At 50.4% G+C, this 16245-nt stretch overlaps 1 protein-coding gene across 1 annotated transcript; it reads left to right on the top strand.

Moving 5' to 3' along the window:
- Positions 1 to 561: 561 nt before the first annotated feature.
- On the top strand, positions 562 to 15766 carry SLC7A14 (solute carrier family 7 member 14; the record flags this gene model as incomplete). The annotated part of the gene is made up of 7 exons (XM_082487054.1): positions 562 to 865; positions 7124 to 7360; positions 8116 to 8333; positions 10286 to 10432; positions 11406 to 11614; positions 12168 to 13045; positions 15444 to 15766. 7 exons carry the CDS (start codon positions 562 to 564, stop codon positions 15764 to 15766), a joined length of 2316 nt encoding a protein of 771 aa, XP_082343180.1.
- Positions 15767 to 16245: the final 479 nt, after the last annotated feature.

The following is a 16245-nucleotide window of genomic DNA, read 5'->3' as shown; positions in this document are numbered from 1 at the left end:
CACACACTGCGGTGCTGCCGAGCTTGGAGCTGGGCTTGGTTCCCACCAGGACCCAAGGCGCCATGGTGGCCACCATCACCTTGCAGTCATACATAGCCATCATCGCTTTGGGCAGCAATTAAACCACACAATGGGCACTCAGAGGGTATCAGGTTCCTGCTGCTTATGGGGCTATATTAATAACTGGGACTAAAATAATGCAGACAAACATAAAGGGGGGCAGAGCATCTCTGTTGTACAAAACAATTGGGATGGAGAAAGGAGATTTTTATGGAGCAGCAGCGCTGGTAAAAGCAAAGCTCCTCTCGGCCCCGAGGGCTCTCCCAGAGCTGGACCTCAGCCAGAAACTGGCTCAGGGGCCCCTTTCAATTCCTCCATGCAGAGCACATCCCTCTTTCTTTGCTATTTCAGTTAAAAAAACATGTTGCAAGTGCTTTTCCCCTCTCTTGCAGCCAGGCTGCCAGCGCAGGAGGGAGCCGGGGTGCAGAGATGCAGCCGCAGCCTTGAGCGGGCACTGCTGAAACCGTCCGTGACCCACCTCCGTGGAGCCCAGCACCAGCCATGAGCGGCTTCTTCTCACGCTTGGACCCGCGGCGGGTACCGTGGGGGGCGGCTGGCCATGCCCTGCGCACCCGCGTCCTGCGCACCAAGCCCGTGGAGTCCATGCTGGAGGGCACGGGGACCGCTACCGCCCAGGGCGCCAGGCTGGCCAAGGTCCTCACCACCCTCGACCTCATCTCCCTCGGCGTCGGGAGCTGCGTGGGCACCGGCATGTATGTGGTGTCCGGCCTGGTGGCCAAGGAGATGGCGGGACCCGGGGTCATTGTTTCCTTCATCATCGCTGCTGTCGCCTCTATCTTGTCAGGTGAGTCATGCGGGTGTTGGGGTTTTTTTGAGGAACACACCGTCTCATCCATCCTCTGGCTTCATCTATGGGTGGACACATGGCAGGACCCACGCTCAGCAGCACAAGCTACGAGGGGCCATAACTTCCCCATATCCTAAAATACCATTTCACACTGGACTTACCCAGCTCATGGGGTGCGCTGTCTCTCATTGCCCAAATATCAGACCAAACCCTGTGCCGGGAGCCAGCAGCCCAAGCATAACTACCCCTGATGAGCTGCTGATGGCTTCCTTAAGGGGTGGACCCTGCGGTCAATACATTTTAAAACACCAGTGAGAGTTTTGCAGCGCGTGTCCCAGGCAGAGAGCGCAGCCAAATCACAACATCAGAGCAAGAGCTCAACATGGCTTGTGGGACCCCCTGTTTCAACAGGAAGGATATCAGTGGCTTGGGTAGCACCAGGGCCATCTGCTTTTGCTGTGGACATTACTAACAGTTAAACAATTCCTCAATTAGTGTTGGAGTTGATTTTATTGGCAGGATCACTCTTTGAATTTCCAAATAAAAAAACCCTACAAACAAATGTGCGGAGAGAGAGGAATTATGTATTTTAGTGAAAAGCCAGTGAATTCCGTCTCCTCCGTAGGAACCCAGCTGAGCATATGGCTCGAGCTGCAGTTTCCACATGAAGCCAGTACTGCTGGCATTTGTCCTTTCCAGATCAGTGCTAACACGATGATGTGGTGTTCCTGCTCTCCCTGCTCAGAGGACTTTGCATGCTGTGTCAGTCTGGTCTCCAGCTTTTATCCGCAGGTTGGATAAGGAAACTTGAGTAAATGGCAAAGGGCTTTGATAGAAGACAGGAACAGCAAACACAGCAAAATGACCTGGCTCAGCTTTTCAAGTCCCTGGATTTTTGTAGGGGGAGGTAGAAGCACATCGTGCTCTTTCCCTGGAGGTTGCAGTGCTGCTCCATGGAGATGCCACCAAATTCCATGTGAGTTTGAACCCCCCTACATGTCTGCAGCCCAGAGGCACAACCCTGGCACAGGACGGGACGAGTATCATGCTCTCCCCAAAGCCATGCCAGGGAAAGACCCCTGTGGTGCTGCCTGGTGACCACCACACTGACAGTCCTGCCTCCCTGCTCCCCAGTTGAACCCCAGTGACAAGGCAGCTCGGACATATTTAGCACTGGTTCAGCCCAGAACAAGAGCTGATGCTTATTTGAGATACCAACATAACAAATGAACCAAAATGCACATTTTTTAACCGAGGCAGCAGATAGCATCAGTGTCTTTATCCTTTCCCATTGCCTGCTTTCTCTCCTGTGTGAGAGTTTTGCTGGCCGTGATGCAAACCGAGAGCAAACGGAGCTTGGGTGGGTCTCATCTAACAAAAACACGCTCTCCTCCAAAAGGCGCTTTTTCACCCCAGACGCAAGCCCTGCCCCGCAGCAGGGAGCTCCTCCCGCCTTCGCCCATGGGAGCCCGCACCGCTTCCCGCTCAGCTTTCATCTCCGCTTGCTTTTGTAGCCCTGGGAAAGTGTTTTGTGAAGGACGCGGTGTTTTGATAGTTTCCTTGGCCGCTTCCTCCCTTCATCGTTGACGCTGCTGTTGTTTATAACAGCAACACGGTTTTTGGCAAGTAGAACCAAGCAAGGGTTCAGGAGCCAGACGGGATATCGGGCTCATAGGAGAAGTGATTTCAGTTCTTGCATCACGGTCACTCCCAGTCTACTGGGCATTGAGATCGGGCAAGCGTGCACAGACAGATTTTAAGGAGTTTCTCACAGTTTTAAGGCCGGATGGGACCACAGGATCACCCACTTTCCCTTGATGGGATCACTGAGTCAGATCCCACTGCCTGTAAAGTGAGCCCAGGAGAGTTTTGGTTAAAAAAAAAAACCTCCAGAAAGCCACTCAGCTCTGCTGGGTGACAGCAGCGGAGAAGCCCCTCTGGGCAGGTCCCTGGGCAGGTGGGAAACCCCTAAATCCCTCAGTGCTCTTTAGCCCAGTTTCAGACAGGCATTTTTTCCAATTTCATCTGCCTCACAAATTCCAGTTATACCTTCCTCTAGGTTTAAGCAAAATGTGCCCCATCAGGGTGCTTACAGACACAGTGTCATTGATTAAACTGATAAATTAAATCAATCTCTCATTCTCTCACTGGAAGGACTTTTGTTCAGCTCTCAAACAGAAACATTTGCCCAACTTTCCTCCACAAAGCCTCCAGTGCAGGGGACACCTCAGGCTCCCTCCATCAGCTGTGACCGCCGGGATTCCCCACTCTCACCCCCATCTCTAACCAAAACCCCTTCTTGGCAAAAATCAGCAGTTGGTGTCTTACCCAACCCCATTACCCGCTCCACAGCCTTTTCCACCAGCTGTTGCTCATCTCTTTAGTGGTCTCCTTTCCTAAAGTGATGCCACCTTGTTGATCATGTTTTGCAAACTCCTTACTGCGAGCTCAGGCAAAGTTCAGGTCCTCCCCCATGATGGTTACTGGTGTGGGAGAGTTTTCTCCGCCAGACAACCCCACAGACTTCAGTGCCAGGCTGTGCAAGAAAAGAAGAGACTCTCTCTCCCACAGGAACCACTCTGCAACCCTTGATGGGGGTTTCAAGCACCAAGCCACGCCGTTTTGGAGCACATTGCCATGCTCTTACCTGATACCAATGTGGGAGCAGGCTCAGCGACAGCCAGGGAGCAGAATGGAGCGGGGGAGAGCTGAGCATGTGTCTCAGGTGCTGCCTGGCTGCAGGACAAGGGCCGGGATGAGGGGCTCCAGCTGCAGCTGATCATGACCTGCTTGGGCAGTGCTGGAGAAATGGGAGCCCTTTTTCTAAGGAAGCTTTCTTTATGGAGCTGCCTTCTACATATCTGCATACGGTGACCATTAAACACAATGGCCAGGCTCAGGGGCTTGATGTAAATAGGATTTTGCTGTATGCCTGCCTCGATGAATTGGCTGTTCTTGCTTAACGAAGGGTGGTCCTTCTGGATTTCTCGTGTGGCAGCATGAATTAACTGGTGTTACCTCCAGTGCTGCTGAAAGGTCCCTCCCCAAAGGCTTGTTTCACCTGCAACATCACTCCTATCATGCCAGTGCCCTGTAGGATGTCTCATTGATCCCTGAGTGTCCTCATGCCAGGTGGCAGTGGGAGGGTCAGCATCTACACCGTGGCCACCACCGCCCTGGCACACCGAAAGCAAGGCAGCAGCCAAGAGGGCTGTGCCACTGAGCTGTGGCGCTTGCACCGGCCCCTTGTACCACCGGCTGTGCTGCCCAGAGCTGTTGCAGTGCTGGGGTTTGGGGTTGAAGCCAGCGGGGACTTCGTGGTCCCTCCTCCTGCCCCACCGAGTCACTGCTCACCAGCGAAAGTCCCCACCAGGCAGTGAGGATGCCCAGCGTGACCCCAAGCCACCGCTAACACAAAAACATCTAACCCGTATACATGTGCTGTATGGAAAGCTGTGACTGCCTCACCCCTACCCCCAAAAAAGATAAACCAGAGAATGGAGAGGGCAACTAAATCTGGAAAATTAGGTTTTGTAGATGGGATCTTGGAAGGGACGATGTGATGGACCAAACAACTCAGCTGTATTTATGTCCTTCTGAATAATGTCAATACCTGTATAATTACACCAGCGTAACGACTGTCACACCAATTACACAGTGTAGCTGATATTCAAGGAAAAGAAATGGTCTTCTGTAAAAAGGCTGCTCCTCCAAACCACCACTGTGTTGGCTTGTTTTCTGCAGAAACTTGCACTCACTCTTGATTGAGGGGAAAAAACAAAATCTGGCACCAAATTCAGAGTCGTGGTGGGTAAAGTGTGCCCAGCCTCCTCCTGCATTCCTGGAGCTGGGCTGGTGCGGGGGCACCGGGAGAGCTGCGTCTCTCCGGGTACCAGGGAATAGCCGGGGCTGCCAGGGGGTAACTGAGTAACACGGTTTTATTATGCAGTTGTATTGCAGTAATAATAATAACAACAACAATAATAATAATAATAATAATGATGCAGCAGAGATTAGTAAGATAAGGTCTGCACTCTAATAAATTATGATATTATCTTCCATTTCAAGCAGAGAGGGAGGTGCTGTGAACCCCATTTCTGATGGAGCACCTGCAGCACCGCAAAGCAAAGTGGTTTGATAAATGTCATCCGATATGGTGTGTGGCAATCGGGGATGGACAGCAGATCTTGCATCTCATGTCCCTTGGACTGGATACTGCACGCTATGATAAAAAAGTTTATTTTCTTAACATATGCTGATACCTAATGCAGATATCCATCGCTGTATGCAATGCATAATGAAAGATAACTTTTCTAGTTTGGGATCCTCGTAGAGTAATTGAAAACTCAAACATTTTATACATACTAATATCTTTGCTTTGCTGTTACCATTCTGTATCAATAACAATCCTCTTTAAGCCTTATCTTGTCCTTGGCTAAAAGTAGAGATGCCTCCAAGAAAGGTTATATGATTTTTAAGGCCATCAAAGAGAGAAACTAGATACTTGTCCCCATCAGAGCACCTGTTTCATAAATCATTCAGGCCTGTTGTTATCTGTGAATGCCTTACCTTTGCCGAACGCATGCATTTTCCATCAGCTTTGAATAATGACTGTCTGTAGGGCTGGATGATGGGGATGTCTTGCTGCTCCTGCGGTTGGGCCTGCTTTACGGAAATCAAGTTTTGAAGGGTCCCATTGAAAAGCACTGCCAGCATCGTGCATGCGAGTTAAACAGTGAATGGAATATGAAAATCCTCCAATACCAATAAAAGAAGCACCACCAAATTCAGGGATTCAATAACTCTGTGTTTGTACTGCGTAAAAACTGCACTTACAGTAAGAGCAGCGGCCTCATAATGTTTTTATAAATTATTCATTCCTCTCTCTGTACTGAACTGATTGCAATTTTGAAGCAATCTTCTAAATCAAGAAAAGTAGTTGATAAAGAACTTAATAATTACTGAGTAATAAGAGCCCTAACCTGTTAACCTGTATGAGCTGAACTGGGGTGTTTGGGGCAGGGGCTTAATCAGTGTAAAAGATGCAGGATGCAGTGTGGCCTTCCGGCACTTGTTCTGACTAATATTTGGGGAATTTGTGACTAAGTCCATCCATTCCTTTTAAATAAAAGCTAACGGTTGTTTTAAGACAGCAATGTGTCAGGGTCAGGTTTTTATTGAAAAGTATCCTGACACAGTAAGTACACAAGGAGTTCGGAAAGTATTGAAGTCCACTGAAATCTCCTCCCAAACAGTTCCAGCTAAATACTTCTTTTTGCTTTTCGTTTCTCCTTCTACAAAGTTAGTTTTGCAATTATTCTTCGGAATGAGACTTACATGTAACATTTTTAAGTGCTAAAATAACTTACGTTCTCTATGTAAGATGACTTCAAACTCCTCTTGCATGGGTACGAAGGGATGATCAGGACAGTGCTCATGCCTGGATTGGGACAGCGATAACCCAAGATAAGCGTTTGGAGATTACATCGAGAGGTGTAGCCTTCATTGAGCCCTCCTGTGGCACCTTGCTCTAGGATGAGGCTGGGCAACACTGGTCCAGGGTCCCATGCAACGGCTAGAACCATCCCTGACCCCCCTGTAGCCCACGGTGCTTTGGAGAAACCCAAACACTGTCCTCTGGCAGGTTTCGATGTAACCACCTTTCTCTGGCAAACCCCAGGGCTATGATGGTTTCTGCAGCCAAAAGCGCTGGGAGATTGTCAGAATATTGGTACCGCAAGTAAAACATTTGATAAAATCCCAGGAAAAATGGCAAAAAATCATATTGTGGTGTCACTGTTGGATGGGGAAGAAGAGCTATCTGTCACCATCAAAGCTACTGCAGGGAAATGGGGCACTGAGGAGCGCACCACCAGCACTGCCTAGTTCTGCTCCCTGTGCGTGAATTCCCCCCAGCTTTGGGCCATGCCAGGGGGTCCCACATCAGGGGCGCACACCTGAGAGAAGGCTCTTCTACAACGGGCTGTAAAGGTTTGGCTAGTTTGAACTGTGCATCTCAAAATTAAAAATACTCCCTCACAGCTTGATTTTAATAGGAGAATGGGCTGCTTTTTAAGACAAGCGATTGGGGAAGGAGGGTCACCGTGAGCCCCTGCGATGTCTCTGGGCTCCTCCTGATGCTGATTACAGCCCTGGGCACCTCCTGGCACCTCCAGGCGGGTGGGACCAATGCAGTTTTACTTTTTCCTTTTCCGAGCACATTTTCTTTATGTTGCTCCGTATTTTTCCAAACAGGTGTTTGCTACGCTGAGTTTGGCGTGCGGGTCCCCAAGACCACGGGCTCTGCCTACACCTACAGCTACGTGACGGTGGGGGAGTTCGTGGCGTTCTTCATCGGCTGGAACCTCATCCTGGAGTACCTGATTGGCACGGCCGCGGGCGCCAGCGCCCTCAGCAGCATGTTTGATTCGCTGGCCAACCACACCATCAGCCGCTGGATGATCAACAGCGTCGGGACGTTGAACGGACTAGGTGCGTCACGCCGTGCATAGCTACCTGCCTTAATTAGGGCCCGAAAAGTAATTGGAAGCTCATCAGAAGTCAGACATGAATATTAGGCTTCGTTCGTTATTTACCATCCCTCTGCCTCTGGTACTTTGCCTTTGCAGTCTGGTTCACAGACGGGATTCGGGAGGATGGGATACACTATACTTTCAGCCCCTTCGGGATGAGATCAGATAAGCAGAATAAGCACCCAGAAAAATCAGACAAATGTCAGAGGCTGATGACGGCGCAGGAGCACCTCACTCTGCTCGGTCCCATTAAGGCACACGCAGAGCCTTGTTAGAGAGTGCAAGCTGGTGTCTGCAGTACTGCCATGTAGAAACTCAGGGCTGTCGTGGTCCTGTATGACCAGCAGTTCCAGCAACAGTTCCTAGTTCCTACCAGTATGCAAAACAGCTAGCTGTCTTGTACCTGTGTCATGAAAACTTAATGTTTGTTTGATTTTTAATTAGTATTTGGCAGACGTTGTGCAAACTGGGACCTGATCATTTGTTTGCTGCCCTCCCAAAACTCCTAATAGTGTCTTGAGACATCAAGATTTACCACCTTAATAAAACAACTTCAGCTGGGAGAGGCATCTGGCGACCACCTTTGCAATGAGATCAAGGAGTTCTGCAAAGCCTCAGGGTCCGAAAAGTGTTTAAAAAAGCCCCCACAGAGTTTCTGGAGGTGCTGCCCCCAGATACGGATGGAGAGTTACACACCTCTTTCCTCTTCTCTAGGGAAAGGAGAGGAATCATACCCTGACCTTCTTGCTCTGGTCATTGCTGTCATTGTCACTATCATCGTGGCCATGGGGGTGAAGAACTCGGTGGGGCTGAACAACGTGCTCAACGTCATTAACCTGGCAGTCTGGATCTTCATCATGATTGCTGGTCTCTTCTATGTCAAAGGTGACAACTGGTCTGAAGGGCAATTCCTGCCATTCGGATGGCCAGGGGTAAGTCCTGGGCGCACGGAGGGACACACAGCCCCTCAGCAGTGCCACCCACCTGCCACACACTCAGCTTCGCTCATGGTGCACACACCCTATGTCCACTGCACTCCCCAAATCTCGACCCTGTTAAACCCACCTGCACTTTGGCCAGGGACCTCCAACTTCCAGCTCTGCGGGCTTGGATCCAGACCTCCTCGCTCCACCAAACCCAAAGAGGACGGGCAATACTTTGCCTGTATCTCCTGCCACCTCTTAGAATAAACCCAGAACTTTTCCAAAATGTCCACCTGGAGAGCCAAACTCCAGGTGAAAGTATATCCCAGGAAATGCCACTGATTTCCAGGCGATGGAGCAAAATGCAGTGGCCATCCAAGACAGGGTGCTCAGGAGGAGCTGGCTCAGCCTCTGCGGAGGGGGAGATACTTGTGTTGGCTGGTTGTCAACAACAATGTTCTCAAGCATTTGTTTTGAGCACTTCATAATGCCACCTGCCAGTACTTATTTTATGGATGTTCCCTCAAAGCTTGCTGAGAATTTGGACATATTTGGCTTTTTTAGCTTGCTTGCACTGGTTTTTATCCAAGGATGAACAGAGACTGAAAATATCTCAGCTGGCCTAAACCCAAGATAATTTCTCAGATTTACACTGCTCAACTCTATTGGAGTTTTGTGCAGAAAAATAAGCAATAAAGTAAAGTAAACCAAGAATCTTGATTATTGAAAGCGTCCCAAACTGCCATACAGTCCCCGCACCTCCCTTCAGTAAATCAATACCTCTCTGTCAGAGAACAACAGTGAGGAGAAGAGCACTGAGGCCCATTTGAGAGCAGAGGTCATATTTACCTTTGGATTCTGCTTTTTACGGCTTTTTATGCCATACAATAGGAATGAGAAAGAAAAAATGGAAAAGAGCTGTTTTGCCCTAACTCAACTCCCCAGATACCTCCTGGCAAAAATACAGAATTTTAAAAGATACATATCTGAAGCACATCAAAATCAATAGGGTCCTCCCATCATTTTCAGCTGTTGGTTGTCTCCCAAATTGTTTGTAAAAGTAAATCCACAGCAGCACACGCATGAGATCCCCAGGAGCACAGGGGATGCTTAAAAAAGGTAACGATACATATTCCCCTGGAATAGGTGAATTTTACTGTCTGCTGCATCACTAGACAGCTGAGATGACAGAGAAGTGATGGACACGCGGTACCCAGCTAGCTAGCAAGATGTATGCGAGGGTTTTACAACTCCAAATTAGCTCACTCCCAGCCACACAATCTTTAGCCTGCTTCAGCGTTTCAATCCTATAAATGTCCTTGCTAATACTGGTGTTTTGTTAAAAAAAAATCACATTAAAAAAATAACTAAACAGTACAAATAATTCCTCATCCAAGTGCTCCAATGTGTGCTCCCAACCTGTCTGTGGCTTCCAAGGAAAACAGAGGTTGTTTGGGAAGCGACGCACATCTGACTGTTGCTGCTCTCTTCGGCTTCCTCTGCTAGCGGATCTTGCTGCCACAGGAGACATCTCGCTAAGACGGAACATGTAAACATGCTGCAAAGCCCCGCTAATATAAATGGATTTGGGGTGGAGTATGGTGAGAGCAAACCTGAAACTGGTTAATTGTCTCTTTTGTCACTGCCGGGATCTCCCAGCAGATTCGGGTACTGCGTGGGCACAGGTTTGTGGTGCACCATGAGTGAGCTGCAGATGCCTCCAGTGCCTTGGGCTGCACGTTGAAATCTTTTCCCTAGACCAGATCACTGGGTTATGGGTGTTCCCAGGGTCAGTCCCCAGATGGGAACACCCAACTCAACCTGTGCACCCCCTGATCTGCCCCGCTCACCCTTTAGCTCAGACAAGGCAGGACTGGGCTCCTTCATTTTTGCTTGGTTGCCTCTGCCTGGTTGGGTGCCGGTGTCCCTCCCGGCGCTGAGACACTCGGTCCTCCACGCAGGTGCTCAAAGGGGCTGCGACGTGTTTCTATGCCTTCATTGGCTTCGACATCATCGCTACCACGGGAGAAGAAGCGAAGAGCCCCAACACCTCCATCCCTTACGCCATCACGGCCTCGCTCGTCGCATGCTTGACAGCATATGTGTCTGTAAGTACTAGCTATACATATGTCAATGTACATAAACAGATATTTATGCATATATATACACACATATAAATATATATATATATGGGTACCTTCTGGGCATCTGCGTGGCTCCCCTCCCCATGAGCCAGGGTTCCAGTCTGACCTTCGGACAAGGGCCCTTTCTTTGGTGGGAACTGACACATCAGCTGTGTTTCTGTGTGACTGCAGTGTCCTGCCGAGGTTCCCTCAGCCCCAGCCCGGTTTGCCCCCAGACTCCTGTCACCCTGCTGAGATCCCTCTGATGGCTGCAGTGAGATAGTGGCAGCCGTTTTTTTTCCCCATACTTCATCCCTATCCGCACCTTTTTTTGCATCCAGAAGTGCAAGGCTGAAGGAGCAGCAGAGTTGCAGCAACCTTTCTCCATGTTTTGGGGAAAAGCAGCACTGCCTCTGCCAGAGATGCGGGAGATGCTCTGCACCCCAAGAAATGCATGTCTGTAGTCATGGATTTTCCCTGTAAAAGAGCAAAATGGAATCATGAAGGAGAAAATATATTGTTCTGATCATTTCCAAAGAAACTCACCCACGGCTTGCCCTGCAGCATGGTTGGCTTCCCTCAAAACCAATTTCTCTTTGGCTCAAATCAGATCAGAATGTTGCCCCAAGCAATGCCATCTTGGGTTTTGGGTCTGTCCCATGGTGGGTGCATGACTCGGGCAGCGCTGTCCCCACACAGGAACGTGGCCAACATGAGTGTTGATAACCCCACTGAGTCCCACCAGCCTCCTGCATCACCACTGCAGCAAGGTTCAAGGTGCTGCCTTGTTGCCTTCAGAGGCCTTACCTCTAGCATTTTACATCCCCTCCACAGGGGACGTAGGGACATAATCCAAATCAGACTTGAAATTTTTTGGCTTTCCACCTTTAAGAAGCAGCCCCTGTGCCCTTCAAGTCCCCAGCTGACACCTGTGTCCTGCTCCTCTCACCTTCCTCAGGTGAGCATCATCCTCACACTGATGGTGCCGTACGATGCCATCGACACGGAGTCCCCACTGATGGAAATGTTTGTGGCCCATGGCTTCTATGCGGCCAAGTTCATCGTTGCCATCGGGTCCGTGGCCGGCCTGACCGTCAGCTTGCTGGGCTCCCTCTTCCCGATGCCAAGAGTCATTTATGCCATGGCTGGTGACGGGCTGCTTTTCAGGTCAGTCATGCCCATGATGGCATTTATTTTTGCACCCTTGGGACCCGGAGGGGAAGTGTGCCGGGTGGGGCAGACAGGGACTGTCCTTCATCCAGACAGCCCAGTGCCATCATCGCAGGGATGGCACTCGGTGCTCGCAGAACGAGGCACACACCAAAGCAAAACCCTGGGGGAAAAATGAGGAGGGATCTACACAAAAGTTTCTCATTTGGTGCTGGTACCTAGAAATTCAGCTTATGGGAGGATGAGCATTTAATTCAAGAGTTACTTGCAAAGGAGAGCAGCTTAAATGTGTAAAATTCTGGTGCTTATTTGCAAGTGCCCCAGTCCTCATTTCAGATTGCACAGAGTTGGTTAGACCCAGGTCTAGCTCCAGATCCAGCCTCAGCAGTATTTCCAGTCTCTGCCTGTCTGGAGTCTAAGGTCCAAAAAACAATAAGACCTGAAGAGTTCAGAGGTTTGAGCCTGGTCCCTCCAGCCAGGTGAGGGTTATCGCAACGGGGAACCACTGTGATCTGCATTTTTAACTTTCTGCAACTGTTTCGCACTCCAGATTTTTGTCCCACATCAGTTCTTACACGGAAACTCCCGTAGTGGCTTGTATCGTCTCCGGATTCCTCGCAGCATTGCTCTCCTTGCTGGTCAGCCTGCGGGACCTGATAGAAATGATGTCCATCGGCACGTTGCTCGCCTACACACTCGTCTCCGTGTGCGTCCTGCTCCTCCGATACCAGCCCGAGAGCGACATCGATGGCTTCGTCAAATTCCTTTCTGAGGAGCACACCAAGAAGAAGGAGGGCATCCTGGCTGACTGCGAGAAGGAAACTTGCTCCCCGGGGAGCGAAGGGGAAGAGTTTGCTGGCCCACCAACCAACACGTGTGGGGCAAAAAATCTGCCATCGCTGGGGGATAACGAGATGCTAATTGGGAAATCCGATAAATCCACCTACAATGTGAATCACCCCAATTATGGCACGGTTGACATGACCTCAGGGATAGAGGCAGATGAGTCTGAGAACATCTACCTCATCAAGCTGAAGAAGTTGATCGGCCCTCGCTACTACACGATGCGGATCCACCTCGGACTGCCGGGGAAAATGGACCGCCCCACGGTGGCCACCGGCCACACGGTCACCACCTGCGTGCTCCTGCTCTTCGTCCTGATGTTCATCTTCTGCTCCTTCATCATTTTCGGGGCAGACTACATCTATGAGCAGAGCTGGTGGGCTGTCCTCCTCGTCGTGCTGATGATCCTGCTCATCGTCGTGCTGGTGTTTGTGATCTTGCAGCAGCCAGAAAACCCCAAAAAGCTGCCTTACATGGCACCTTGTCTACCCTTCGTCCCTGCCTTTGCTATGCTGGTAAATATCTATCTTATGCTGAAGCTCTCCACAGTCACATGGATCCGATTTGCCGTCTGGTGTTTCGTGGGTGAGTCCCAAATTCATTTATTTTAATTTTTTAACTGACACTTTTTTGAAAGGATGTTAATAATAACTTCCCTAATTAGAGTGCTTAGGCTGATGCTTCTTCAGCTGGGACACACCTAGTCCTTTGCGTTTGCCCCTTGTCATCTTGAAGTTCTTAGAAACCTCAGTTAATCAAGCCCCCGAACCACAGCTAAATGGAAAATTACACCTCCAGAAAATGTCAGTTTGATGAAAGTAAACTGCTCCATGCAAAGGTGACTATTTTGATGAGTCTTTTGATGCAAAGTAGGTGGGTTTTGGAAATTGTCTTGCAGGCAGGTTTCCTACAGAAATCTGCCTGCTTTCTTGCTATTTCACCCACTTGAGCTCTTCAGCAGCCCACACCAAAATCTCAGCACTGCGTTTCCAAAGCCCAGAGCCCCAGCAGCCCTGGGAGAGACAGAGCCAAGGGATCTGTGGACTGTATCTCCTTTTCTTGGTCTAAAAGTCCTTAACTTTGTGGCAGGGGGATCTCAGGACTCACAGGCTCTGTTGTGGACCTTTTTTTTTGCCATATTTAGGCTTCCTGGCACATAACTTAGTCCATAGTTTCCCTTGCCCACATGATATTGCAACCCATTTACTCCACAAACCCAAGAGAAAAAGAGCAACTCTCATAGCTCCACCTGAAGGCTCCTAAGTCTTGACTACAGAGAGCAAGACAAAATCAAAGCCAAGGACTCTTTACAGAGAAATATGCTTAAACTTATATATTGCAGCAGCTCATAGGAGCCCTAGTTGCAGACAACAGACCCTGAGCAGGGTGCCAGCACCCTGGCCAAGTGTCCCACCAGCAGCCCTCCCCTTTGGGAATAGGGCTCGGGGTCCTGGGTTGAGAGGGAGAAAATGGTGGGGAAAGAGTATGAGGATTGATGTAAAGGTCATAGTCAGCTGCCATACCTGAAGGAGGGGTGGGCAGGCACAGGCCACCACACTGGGCTCACCAGTCTTTGTGCTTTTCTCAGGTGCCTCCTGATGTTTGACCTCAGTTGGCAGAACCAGGAGACAATATGAACAGACCGTGGATCTCTCTGGCATCTCAGAGAGTTTAGAGTAGTCTCATGGTTTCCATCCTTCAGGGGAAGGTTGCTGCCACCTTTTTTCCTCCATTTTGCCATTCCCACTTTTGCTTCATGGTGAGGACAGCAGCTATCCTGAGTCAGTCCTGCGAGGCTGAGGTCCCATAGCAAAGGTCCATCTCTGAGAGTCCCCTAAACCCAAGCCAAGCCATTGGGCAGTAGCTGCCACATGCACCCTTGGGCATGGTCAGTGCTTTTTTGGCCCTCAAAGGTAATAGGTGAAGCTGCAGACCCAGGGAAAACCCTTCTACCTGGAAGAAAAGTGACTCCAAAGCATCAACTTAATCCACTGTGATTAAATACTTTCCCCTGTGGGCACATCTAGTACCTCTTCAGCTGCTAGCAATGGCAAGGAGTCAATTAAACCACTTCATTAATGTGTGATGGACTCCACCAGCCCCATCCATGGCTGCTCACCTGTTGCGAGGGTCACATCCCATTTGTTTTTCTGGCAGAGGTGCGCGGTCCTGCCACACAGACTATGGATTTAACCTCACAAGCAGTCCCTCGTGGCCAGACCATGGCATGTGGAGAAGTCTGGGTTCCTCTATGCACATGTCTGGGGTAGATTAATCCCAGGATCTACTGGAAATTAGATCTCCAGATACATTTGCTTCCAGAAAAGAATTGGTGCAGGAAGGTGACATCAGGTAGGGCTAGAGGGAGAAGATGAAATTAAACTCTTGAAGGGAGGAAGACAGGATTTCAGAGCTGTTTTGACACCAAATACGCTCATCCTGACAACCCTGGGGCACACGTGGCTGCAAGCACCATCAGGAGAGAGACCGAGTGCGTAAGAAAACTCCAGAGACAAAAGAATATCTGGGAGAGTAACAGGGTGGACATGCGGGTTGATGGCACTTGGGAGCCTCCACACGTCTGCTGGGAGCTGCTGTCCCACCAAAGCTGCAGATGGTACAGTCACGTGGCCAGCAGCGATCCCAGCTGATGTTTAAAACATACAGCCCTCGGATCACAGCTGGCAGCCCGAAAACACAAACTCAATGTATTTGAAGAGCAGTCATCAACTACAAAATGTACCGGCTTAAAAATTATAGGTATATTTAGATACACTTAACCCTCACCAGCTGGCGCCAGCCCAGCACTGGGTGGGGCAATGCTGGCGGTGAGCCGGGCTGGATCCCCCACCCACCCCTGATGTGGGTGTTGGGGGGCAGGTGCTGTTTTGTCACACAGCCTGTTTACAGTGATGTTTTATCCAGGGTTGTGGGGCTGGTGTGGGCAGCCAGCGTCCAACCCTCTCCCTCTCACCCACCACAGGTCTGCTCATCTACTTTGGCTACGGGATGTGGAACAGCACGCTGGAGATCAGTGCCCGGGAGGAAGCCCTTCACCAGAGCACCTACCAGCGCTATGATGTGGACGTCGACCCCTTCTCCGTGGATGATGGCTTCTCCTGTGCCACCGAAGGTGAGGGCTACCCGGGCTGGGGTCCCTCTGAGGACAAGAGCTTCTCGTACCAGCAAATGGCAGGAGCAAAAGAAAGCCATCGGACGAGTAGCAGGTCGAAAAGCAAAGGCAGGCACAAACCGCCATCGGAGGCTCTTATTGCCAACGATGAGTTGGACTACTCACCTGAGTAGAGGGGTGGGCAGCGGGATGCCGCACCACCCAGCCTGTGAGGAAGGGTGCCCGCGGCTCCCCTGTCCTGTCCCATCCTCCCTGGGTCCTCCACCACCACCCCGCTCACCTCTGGTCCTCGGGACACGCTCTGCGATTGACGTTGACCACGAAACAAACACACCCGTGGCCCGTCCAGGCTCCACCAGTTGGGTCCCGCTCTGGTGAATGCCAGCTGATCCCCTGGCACCGGTTGATCTCCCACCACCGGTTGATCTCCCACCACCGGCCGCTCCAGCGGAGGTGGTGGAGTGGGAGATGTGCCAAACTGGGAGGGCATTGAGAGGTGGAAGGAGCCGCGTGAGGGGACGAGACGAGTTGTGCCCAGGGAATGTCCACCTGACAGCCACAGCAGTGGGATGCCACTCTTACATTTTTGGCACTTTCTTAGCACGTGTGTTTTCTTCTTCGAATCACCTGGAAGTAATAGCTGAGCCAGAGG

The sequence above is a fragment of the Vanellus vanellus genome (genome assembly GCF_965231255.1).
Source record: "Vanellus vanellus genome assembly, chromosome: 8".
Taxonomy (NCBI): Eukaryota; Metazoa; Chordata; class Aves; order Charadriiformes; family Charadriidae; genus Vanellus; species Vanellus vanellus.
Note: the sequence above shows the minus strand (reverse complement) of the source record. Positions and strands in the feature narration are given on the sequence as shown.